The sequence below is a fragment of the Manis pentadactyla genome, chromosome 15, assembly GCF_030020395.1.
Source record: "Manis pentadactyla isolate mManPen7 chromosome 15, mManPen7.hap1, whole genome shotgun sequence".
Taxonomy (NCBI): Eukaryota; Metazoa; Chordata; class Mammalia; order Pholidota; family Manidae; genus Manis; species Manis pentadactyla.
This window is the reverse complement of record NC_080033.1, coordinates 11,902,850-11,914,667: the sequence shown is the minus strand read 5'-3', so window position 1 is coordinate 11,914,667 and position 11,818 is coordinate 11,902,850. Positions and strand designations below refer to the sequence as shown.

The window sequence follows — 11,818 nt, the reverse complement described above, 5'->3', positions numbered from 1 at the left end:
TTGCACTTAACTCTGACCCTTTCGTCTCTTCAAGGACACAGGGACCTACTGTGGTGAGGTGGGAAAAAGGGGTCCTCAGTTTGTCCTTTGATGTCTAACCTGCTGCTCTCCTGGGAACTGCTGCAGGAGAGGAGCCCTCACCGGGCCCTCATCTCCCATTCACTCGCATCCTCCCAGGCAGGCCCTGTACACAAGGCATGTGTCCTCCTCCATGTGCCCCTACGTGACAGTCAGAGGGAAACCTGCCACTGCTTTCAGGCAAGTGGGGAGGTGAAGAAGTGAGAACACTAGAGCTCCAGGGGTCACTTATACATGAGTGAGGTTAAAAGGAGTAATTAGCATGATGGCAGCACAATGCACCTATAGGGCCTGAAGACCCTCCAGTACCAGCCACTAAACCCACAGCTGCAGGCCTGTGGGCAGGTCTTGGGGTCTGGGGGATGTGGTCATACAGGGTCTGGGGCTGTGACTTCTTATCAAGGGGCATAGAATATCCAGGGATGAGCAACCAGTAGGCTCAGGCCAGGGACTGCTGCTCAATTTCAGTCTTGGGCTAAAGGAAACACTGATTCTCACTATGCAGGGCAGGAGGAGCTGAAGCATCCCCCCAGGGACAGGGGCCACAGTCTCACTGAGGAAGGCCTTCCTTCCTCCCCAGGATGAGTTGGGAAAGGATATGTATGTACGTCAAATGTGGGTTCCCCCACAAAGAAGGGGTCTGCTCAACATGCTGTGTGCTTTGCCGTTCAGCAAGAACCCACAGATGCACGTGGATTTCCACACTGGAACTGATGAGAAGTTAGACACCACCTTATTTCCAAGTGTACTTTGGCCAATGTGTGGTGAGGAACAGCCATCAGAATAGGGGCTGGAAATGTGAGAAGAAATCCTCCTATATGCCCTTTGTGGATGGCAAACCATTTGACCTGCACATCTTGGTGCTGCAAAGAGTACCAGGTGTGAGTGGAGTGTGCACAAACATCTGCTGCACGGCCACTGTGGCTCTCTGAGGGCACGGTTCTCCCTGGCCTTGCCCCAGGGGTCCTGAGGGGTCCATCTCCCGTAACTGCTCCTGCCCCTTTAATGACAGAGCATCCTCTGTGTGTACTGCCATCCTCATGTCTTTTCCCACATCTAACCAGGGTCAAGATCAATCCACAAGTCATTTCCCCCAAGGTGGACAATATCCTCTGTCTTCACCACAGCTATCATTTCTACATACACTGTTATCATGTAAATGTTTATGTAGCTACATGGTTAAAACATGCATATGACTGATTGTAATAAATCCAAAATTAAGGCTTTCTGTCACTCCTGAAACCCAGTGCTCCTCTCCAGGACCAGTTACTAGTTTCTTTACACTCCTTCCAGAAATAATATATGTTTATCCAAGTATATCTATCCATATATTAACTTTCATTTCTTTTTTTTTGGTATCATTAATCTACAATTACATGAAGAACATTATGTTTACTAGGCTCCCCCCTTCACCAAGTCCCCCCCACATACCCCTTCACAGTCACTGTCCATCAGCGTAGTAAGAGGCTATAAAATCACTACTTGTCTTCTCTGTGCTGTAGAGCCTGCCCGTACCGCCCCCACCCCCACATTATACATGCTAATTGTAATGTCCCCTTTCTTTTTCCCACCCTTATTCCTCCCTTCCCACCCATCCTCCCCAGAACCTTTCCCTTTGGTAACTGTTAGTCTGCTTTCATTTCTTTTAAAACTAATGGGGTTATGACTTTCTATATACAGAACATTTAGAGGATGAGAGTCTTTTTGTTGTCAAAGAATGTATCTTAGGGGAATTGTTCTATCCATGATGCTCCCTCATTATTTGGTATTTGCAGAATATTCCAATAGGAGGTTAACAAAAATGACAGAACTTGACCCTTATTAATGCACATGAGATTGTTTCCAATATTTTTCTCTCACGAATTATACTGCATTAAGGTTTCTATACCATGCTTTTGTCATTATTAGCCTCTCAGTTCTTATACTGGAGGAAAATTTCAGAGACAGGAATAACTGGTTCTAAGTTACATGCATTTTCGGTCTGACGAATTACCACCTGAAAAGTGACTGATCCTCCACAGCCTCACCAGTAAAGAGTATGTTCAAATATTCTGACCTTTTTAAATGGAGAAGCAAATAAATTGTTTTATTAGGTTGAGATAGGAGCAGCTTCCAGGACTTACGGGCGGACCCCAGATGACAGCCACCCAAACTCAGGCCCTCAGTTGAACTCTGCCAACAACCTGAGTGAGCCTGGAAGTGGTTTCTTCCCCATCCAAGCAGCCAACACCTAGACTGCAGCCTGGTAAGACCCTGAGCGCAGGGTCTTCGGTTACCATTTCTACATGAGACATGCCTGGCCTCTTGAACCACAGCAACTGTAAGATAATAGTGTGTTTTTTTAATGTAACATACCAACCACAGAGAATATTTTGTAAATAAAGAAGGAAAAATAAAAAAAAACCAACCATTGTCCTTCTATGATAATCCAGTTATCATTCTGGGCATTCTTACTTGTCTTTCTTCATAAATATGTTTATCATACAGTGAATCAGAGTATGTATGCAATTATACAACCTGAATTTTCCCCTTATGTAAGAAACAATCTCCCATGTTAGTACACAGTTTTCACATTTATTCATTTTAATGGATGCAAAAATTCTATCAAGAGGTGGGGCAAAATCATTTAATCAGTCTATTGTTGGACATTCTGGTGGCTTCCAAAATTCTATTTATTAGAAATAAAACACTACTAACAAAATAGAAAAAAAAAGATTGAAATAGGGCATCTTTTCAGATGCTTATAAGCCATTAAAAAATAATATCCTATTTCTTAACCGTCTGTACTAGTCTACCTCCTTAGAACTTGAGTTTCATTCTTTACCACAATCACCCTAAATGGGAACTACTCAAAGAAAAAACTGGGTCATGAGGAGTAAATGGCAGCAAAGTTTTGCAGAACTGAAACTTATGCTTTTAATGAACACTTAACAACCACTATGCAAGATACAAAGATTCCAGATGTATGAGACACAGTTCATAGCTGTGAGAATCTTCTAGGCTAGAGGGAAGGCCAAGCAAATACAGACTGTGCAACAGAGAGTGATAAAACCTCACTGGAGGAATGGGGGAAACACAGAAAATAGATTGAACAACTCTCTGTAATAGTCACAAAAGGTAGTCTATGAGATGAAGCATGTCTACTGGGTTTTGAAATGTGAATAGGAGTTTTCTGGGTGGATGGTGTGTGTACTAGAGCAGAAATAGAAAGGAAGCCTTTTTTTTGTTCAGTGACATATTGTATTTCTGGTACATTTTCCATTCCAGGTAATGATAAATGGCTAACACTATTATGAGTTTTGCTCATCGACTCCAGCCAGGATCTGTGAAGATGGTGCAGGTGTGGAGAGATGTTTCCCTGACCTCGGTGTGTGTCTGCTAGAGAGAGATCGGACTCCCCATCTTCAGAGATCCCTCCATCTGAGTGACTGTGTGATTTCCAGAACTTGTTAGCAAAATGGTTCTTTCTCATCCTTCCCCCACACTTAGTCATTAAAACTTCTGGAAACTTAACAGGATTTGGTTCTTGCTTCAGGGGGAAAAAGAATAAGCAGTCATTACCTAGGTTGGTATGAGGGTACTGTGGAAGAGATCGAGGGGTCAAAGAGAATGAATATTTCTCTGATACAAGCAGTGAGCAACAGGGTCACTGAACTAAGACATGCATAACAATAGCCTTATATAATTCTTATTATGTCAAACACTCTGAACTAAAATCCTTCCCTATCAACGAAACCAAGGTATTAGACATCATCTACAGCCACAGAGCTCTAAGGGTGGTTTGGGGAAGAAACTGTAATTTGAGGAAAAGCAGGTGAAATGTCTTAATTCTTCCTTCATTTTAAGGATATTCATTGCATATTGACACAGCCTTGTCATTTGTCAAGATGCAGTGGAGAAATTAAAGACAGGAAATGACAAAGCGAGCACTTGAAAATTTTAATCCAAGGAACAGTTGGAAAACCACAGAAAATTGCCCTCAAACAATTCTTGTCTTGTATCCAAGATTTGCAAGATTTTTCCAATTTATGTGGGCACAAACCTGGGCCATATGTTTGGAGATGAAGTGTCCAATTCATTCGGTTTTATACCAGGGAGGATAGAATTTATTGTTGGAACAAGCACAATGTATACACATGGAATGCGGCATACACAGTGATTTTTTATGTTGCTCCAGTTAAGCATTACAGAATAATAAATCTTTCCTGAATAGATTGGTTTAAAACAACAATTTGTTATCTCTCCTAGTTTTTCAGGTTTATTGCACTCATGTGGGTAGCGTATCATATGGCTTTCATCAGATTGTGGTGGGGGGAGTGGGTTTTCTGAAGGATAAACTGGTCTGGGCTTTCCTCATGTCTGATACTCCATCTGGGGTGGCTGACATAGCTGGGAGCTGGCTGATTCTCTTTCCTTACATGACCTTCATGGCTGTCTTAGACATCCTCAAGTCATGGAGGACTCAAAATTTTTGGACTTGATGACTCGTGACTGGCTTCCACCATAGTGAGGCCTTGAAAAGGCTCAAGCAGAAGGTTTAAGGGATAATAGGACCTACTTCTGGAAGGCAAAGCAGAGTCACTCTCGCCACATCTTATTGTTCAAAGTCAAGTCAGAGAGACAGTCAGAATCACAAGGAGGAGACTAGATTACGGCATGGTTACTGTGACTTGTGGTTCATGGGAAGTAATCCTTGGAGACTAGATTCAGTTCCACCCAGTGACTGTCACACTTCCCACATACAAAAAGCACTGATCCCTCTCTGAAGAATCCCAAATGTAATACAATTACAGCAACAGGCTCAGGATTTAAGTCCAAGATCTCATCATCTCACCAAGGACCTGATGCTCATAAAGGAATTGAGAATAAATTGCCAGGTGCAAAGATTCAAGATGACAGTGTGAGAGGTGAGACAGAGAACTCCTCCCAAAACCACAAATAGTATGAAAATATAGTTAATTAATACAACTAACCCTAAAACAGCAACAGGAAAGAAGGCTGAACCAGACTGCATACAGACTTCACAAACAGAGCAGACCTCACAAAACAGGGTAACGTAGGAAAGCCTTAATCTGGCAGGACACAGGCCCTTCCCCAACCCCAGCTCACTGGCAGGAGGAAGAGAAACAGAGTGGGGAGGTGGTGGAAGCCTGGGACTGCTGAACACCTAGCCCTGGAGATCTGCTTTGTGAGCAGAAACCTGTATTGTGTGGTGCTCTGGACGTTGGGGAGCTCAGACAGGCAGAGTGCTTGAACCCGCCGCTCTGTGTCAGAGGAAAGGCAGGCGGGCTGAGAGGCTTCCTAGCAGTGAGAGGGCTGCTGAAGGGGCAGGGTTTGCATGGAGCTTGCCGCACAGGAGAAGGGATAGCTGGACAAGGTTGTCTGAGTGCGCTCTGCCCAGCTGGTTGGGAACTTTGAGGAGCTTCAGGCACTCCATTCTCCTGGCTGGCTGCCCAGCTCTGAGGCCCCCCACTGTGATACGCAGCCTGCTACGCCTCCCTCCTAGCCTGCCAGCACCAGTTCGCAAACCGACAGTCACTGTGCTGATGTCAGGACAGCCACAGAGAGGCCCTGCCTACGACAACTAGAGACGCAAAGCACCGAGGCTTACAACTGTTTGCTCAGCCCACTGGCTCTGACACTGGAGACAGGCACCACAGACAGGAATCAGGAAACAGATCTTTTCTCCCCCCGGGCACCAGCTCCGCTCCCCGATGACCCCCAAACTCACTCAAGGGGCTAATCAGCTCCAGAGACTGGAGCTTCTGGGCACTAAAGGGCACCACATAGAAATATGAAATGTCAAAAGAACATGGTTCAGACCAAAATCTCACAAACCCCAGAAAAAAGGTCAAATGAAACAACTCACCAATTTTCCTGAAAGAGAGTTCACAATAAAAATCATAAACATGCTTATGGAGGTACAGGAAAATATTCAAGAACGCAGGAATGAATTTAAGTCAGAGATTCAATCATTAAGATATTCCATATCTGAAATGAAACATAGAATGGAGGAATTTAAAAGCAGATTAGATGTAGTAGAAGAGATGGTAAATGGAATAGAAATTAGAGCAGAGGAATACAAAGATGATGAGGCACAGAGAGAAAAAAGAATCTCTAAGAATGAAAGAATATTCAAAGAACTGTGTGACAAATCCAAATGGAACAATATGTGCATTATAGGGATACCAGAAGAAGAGAGAGAAAAAGGGAGAGAAAGTGTCATTGAGGAGGTAATTGCTGAAAACTTCCGCTTTCTGGGGAACGAAATATTCTCTGAGGCCATGGAAAGGAAGACAACACAAAGACATAATATTTAAAATGGCAAAGATAAAGGAGAGGGACACAGCATTAAGAACTGCATGAGAGAGAGAAAAAAAGATCACATACAAAGGAAAACCCATTAGGCTATCATTAGATTTCTCAGCAGAAACCTTACAGGCCAGAAGGCAGTGGCATGATGTATTTAATGCAATGAAGCAGAAGGGCCTTGAACCAAGAATACTCTACCCAGCAAGGTTATCATTTAAATTTGAAGGAGGGATTAAACTATTCTCAGATAAGCCAAAGCTGAGAGAATTTACCTCCCACAAACCACCTCTACAGTGCATATTGGAAGGACTCCTATAGATGGAAGTATTTCTAAGTTTAAATAGATGTCACCCAGATGTCACCCAAGGGATGGAAAAAGAGTACAGAATATGATTAATAACATACAAAGACTGAAGGAGGAAAAAAAAAGAACCTTTAGGTTGTGTTTGTAATAGCATAAGAAGTGAGATAAATTAGACTGTTAGATAGTAAGGGAATTACACTTGACCCTTTGGTAACCAGGAATCTAAAGCCTGCAAAGGCAATTAGTACATATCTATTGATAATCACCCAAAATATAAATGCTCTGAATGCACCAATCAAAACACAGAGTTATAGAATGGATTAATAAGCATGACCCATCTATATGCTGCCTACAAGAGACTGACTTCAAACCCAAAGACATACCCAGACTAAAAGTGAAGGGATGGAAAAGATATTTGATGCAAACAACAGGGATAAAAAGAGGTTTTGGAGTACTTGTATCAGACAAAATGCACTTCAAAACAAAGAAAGTCACAAGGGACAAAGAAGGATATTACATTATAATAAAGAGGTCAGTCCAAAAAGAGGATATACCACTGTAAATATCTATGCACCCAACACAGGAGCACCCACAGATGTGAAACAAATACCAACAGAATTAAAGAAGGAAAGAGAATGCAGTGCATTCATTTTAGGGGACTTCAACACACCACTCCCTCCAAAGGATAGATCAACCAGACAGAAAATAAGAAAGGACACAGAGGCACTGAACAAAACACTAGAACAGATGGACCGAACAGACATCTACACAACTCTAAACCCAAAAGGAGCAGGATACACATTCTTCTCAAGTGCACAGAGAACAGTTTGCAGAACAGACCACATACTAGGCTACGAAAAGAGCCTCAGCAAATTCAAAAAGATTGAAATTATACCAACCAACTTCTCAGATCACAAAGGTATAAAGGTAGAAATAAATTGTACAAAGAAAACCAAAAGGCACACAAAAACATGGAGCTGTATCAACATCCTCCTAAATAATCAATGGATCAATAGCCAAATTAAAACAGAGATATAGCAACATATGGAGACAAATGAAAACAACAGCACAACACCCCAAATTCTGTGGGACACCACGAGGGCAATTCTAAGAGGAAAGTGTATAGCAACCCAGGTCTATTTAGAGAAGGAAGAACAATCCCAAATGAAGAGTTTAAATTCACAATTATTGAAACTGGAAAAAGAAGAACAAATGAGGCCCAAAGTCAGCAGAAAGAAGGACATAATAAAGATCAGAGAAGAAATAAATTTGAGATTAAAATAATAGAAAAAAATCAATGAAACCAAGAGAAGGAAGGTACTTTGAGAAAGTAAACAAAACAAATAAACCCTAAGCCAGACTTATTAACAAAAAAAAAGATTCTACACATAAACAGAATCAGAAATAAGAAAGGAAAAATCACTATGGACACCACAAAAATACAAAGAATTACTAGAGAATACTATGAAAAACTATATGCTAACAAACTGGATAACCTACAAAAAATAGACAACTTTCTAGAAAAATACAACCTTCCAAGACACACCCAGGAAGAAAAAGAATATCTAAGCAGACCAATTACCAGCAATGAAATTGAATTGGTAATCAAAACACCACCCAAGAACAAAATCCCCATACCAGATTGATTAACCGCTAAATTTTATCCCACATTTAGAGAAGACATAATACCCATTCTCTTTAACGTTTTCCAAAAAATAGAAGAGGCAATACTTCCAAACTCATTGTAGGAAGCCAGAATCACTCTAATAGCAAAACAGGCAAAGACACCACAAAAAAGGAAAACTACAGACCAATATCCCTGATGGACATAGATGCAAAAATACTAGACAAAATATTAGCAAACTGAATTCACAAAAATACTAAGAGGATCATACACAATGATCAAGTGGGATTCATCCCAGGGATGCAAGGATGGTACACCATTCAAAAATCCATCATCATCATCCAACACATCAAAAAAGAGAAGGACAAAAACCACATGATCATCTCCATAGATGTTGAAAAGCATTTGACAAAATTCAACATCCATTCATGATAAAAACTCTCCACAAAATGGATATAGATGGCAAGTACCTCAACATAATAAAGGCCATATATGAAAAACCCATAGCAAACACCATACTTAACAGCGAAAAGCGGAAAGCCTTTTCTTTTTACATTGGGAACAAGACAAGGATGCCCACTATCCTCACTTTCATCCAGCATAGTTCTGGAGGTCCTAGCCATGGCAATCAGACAACACAAAGAAATAAAAGGCATCCAGATTGGTAAGCAAGAAGTCAAACTGTCACTGTTTGCAGGTGACATGACATTCTACATAAAAAACCCTAAAGAATCCAATGAAAGACTACTTAGAATATCTGTATTCAGCAAAGTTGCAGGATACAAAATGAATACACACAAATCTGTTGCATTCCTATACACTAAGGATAAACTAGCAGAAAGAGAAATCAGGAAAATAATTTCATTCCGAATTGCATCCAAAATAATAAAATACCTAGGAATATACCTAACCAAGGAAGTGAAAGACCTATAACCTGAAAACCACAAGACACTCTTAAGAGAAATTAAAGAGAACATTAATTAATGGAAATTCATCCCATGATTTTCAGTAGGAAGAATTAATATTGTCAAAATGGCCATCCCGCCTAAAGCAATCTACAGATTCAATAAAATCCCTATCAAAATACTAACAGCATTCTTCAACCAACTGGAAAAAATAGTTCTAAAATTCGTATGGAGCCACAGAAGAACCCAAATAGCCAAAGCAATCCTGAGAAGGAACAACAAAGAGAAGGGATCTTGCTTCCCAACTTTAAGCTCTACTACAAAGCCACAGTAATCAAGACAATTTGGTATTGGCAAAAGAACAGACCCACAGACCAGTGGAACAGAAAAGAGAGTCCAGATATTAACCCAAACATATACGGTCAATTAATAGATGATAAAGGAGCCATGAACATATACAATGGGGAAATGACAGCCTCTTCAACACCTGGTGTTGACAAAACTGCATAGCTACGTGCAAGATAATGAAACTGGATTATTGTCTAACCCCATACACAAAAGTAAACTCAAAATGGATCAAAGACCTGAATGTAAGTCAGGAAACCATGAAATTCTTACAGAAAAACATAGGCAAAACTCTCTCGGACACAAACATGAGCAACTTCTTCCTGAACACATCTCCACGGGCAAGGGAAACAAAAGCAAAAATGAACAAGTGGGACTATATCAAACTAAAAAGCTTCTGTATGGCAAAATACACCATCAGTAGAACAAAAAGACATTCTACAGTATGGGAAGATATCTTCATAAATAACATATCCGATAAGTGGTTGATGTTCAAAATATATAAAGAGCTCAAACACATTAACAAACAAAAAGCAAGTAAGCCAATTAAAAACTAGGCAGACGAGCTCAACACACTTCTCCAAAGAAGAAATTCAGATGGCCAACAGACACATGAAAAGATGCTCCACATTGCTAATCATCAGAGAAATGCAAATTAAAACCACAATGAGATATCACCTCACATCAGTTAGGATGGCCTTCATTCAAAAGGCAAACGACAACAAATGTTGGTGACAATGTGGAGAAAGGGGAACCCCTCCTACAGTACTGGTGGGAATGTCAATTTCTTCAACCATTGTGTAAAGCAATATGGAGGTTCCTCTAAAAACTAAAACAAAAAACATTTGACCCAAAATTCCAATCCTGGGTATTTTCCCTAAGAATGTAGGAGCCCAGTTTTAAAAAGACATAAGCACCCCTATGTTTATCGCAGCACTATTTACAATAGCCAATAAACGGAAGCAACCTAAGTGTCTATCAGTAGATGAATGGATAAAGAACATGTGGTACATATACACAATGGAATACGATTCATCCATAAGAAGAAAACAAATCCTACCATTGCCACAACAGGGATAGAGCTAGAGGGTATTATGCTCAGTGAAATAAGCCAGGAAGAGAAAGACAAGTATCAAATGATTTCACTCACATGTGGAGTATAAGAACAATGATAAAATTGAAGGAACAAAACAGCAGCAGACACACAGAACCCAAGAATGGACTAATAGTTACCAAAGGGAAAGGGACTGGGGAGGAGGGGTGGGAAGGAAGAGATAAGAGGGGAAAAGGGGTATTACGATGAGCAGACACAATGTGGTGGTGGGGGTGCCATGGGGAAGGCAGTATAGCACACAGACGACAAACAGTGATTCTATAGCATCATACTATGCTGATGGACAGTAACTGTAATGGGGGGTATGTGGTGGCGACTTGATAATAGGTCGAGTCTAGTAACCATAATGTGACTTACATAATAGTACATTAATGATATGAAAAGAAAGAAAAGGAGACAGAGAGAGAGAGAGAGAGAAAGAAAGAGAAAGAAATAGAGAGAGAGAAAGAGTGAAAGAAAGAAAAAGAAAGAAAAATACAAGAGTCATTATTTTATCAAAATGCTATATGTTAAAAACAGAAGACTTACTTACTCTCATGGCGTATTTATCAGGAACCAACAAACACCAAAAGGTAAACTGGGAAAAATATTAACATCTTATCAAAAAATACTATCTAACCAACTGTACGGGCCAGAAACTTGGAAGTCACCACCACTGTCAGCCATTTCTTCCTTACCCTCCTCCTCAACCCACCACCAAGTTGGAACAAGGGTATTACCTAAGTATCCCTAGAATATGTTCACATCTTTCCACCAAAATGACCAACCGCCCCACACCCGAGCCACCATTATGTCTCTTCTACAAAAACCTCCTAACTTGTCTCTTTGCTTCCACTCTTTTCCCTACAATGTATTCTCCACTCGGTGACAAAACGATAGGTGGAAAATGCATATTTGATCAGGCTCCAAACACTCACCCACAACAGAAACAGTTCAACAGTTTTCTCTTACTCTTAAGACAAAGTCTAAAAACCTTAAAGAGGGGCGTGCATGACCTAGCTCCATACTTCCAGCTCCATTTTAATGCCATACTGCCCAGGCCCAGGCCCTTGGCCAGTCCCTCCAACACAGCACATGCCTTCCTGCTGTCAGTCTTTGCTCTTCCTTCCACCCAGGATTCGCTCCCCAGTGTCCCT

At 41.0% G+C, this 11,818-nt stretch overlaps 1 protein-coding gene across 1 annotated transcript; it reads left to right on the top strand.

The window, feature by feature from the left end:
* Positions 1-90: 90 nt before the first annotated feature.
* CLC (Charcot-Leyden crystal galectin) lies at positions 91-3,567 on the top strand. Its single transcript, XM_057493364.1, is given in 6 exon segments — positions 91-122; positions 178-258; positions 751-810; positions 812-959; positions 3,346-3,372; positions 3,374-3,567. Coding segments are annotated over 6 exon segments (435 nt in total). The 3' UTR covers positions 3,461-3,567.
* The last annotated feature ends 8,251 nt before the right edge of the window (positions 3,568-11,818 follow it).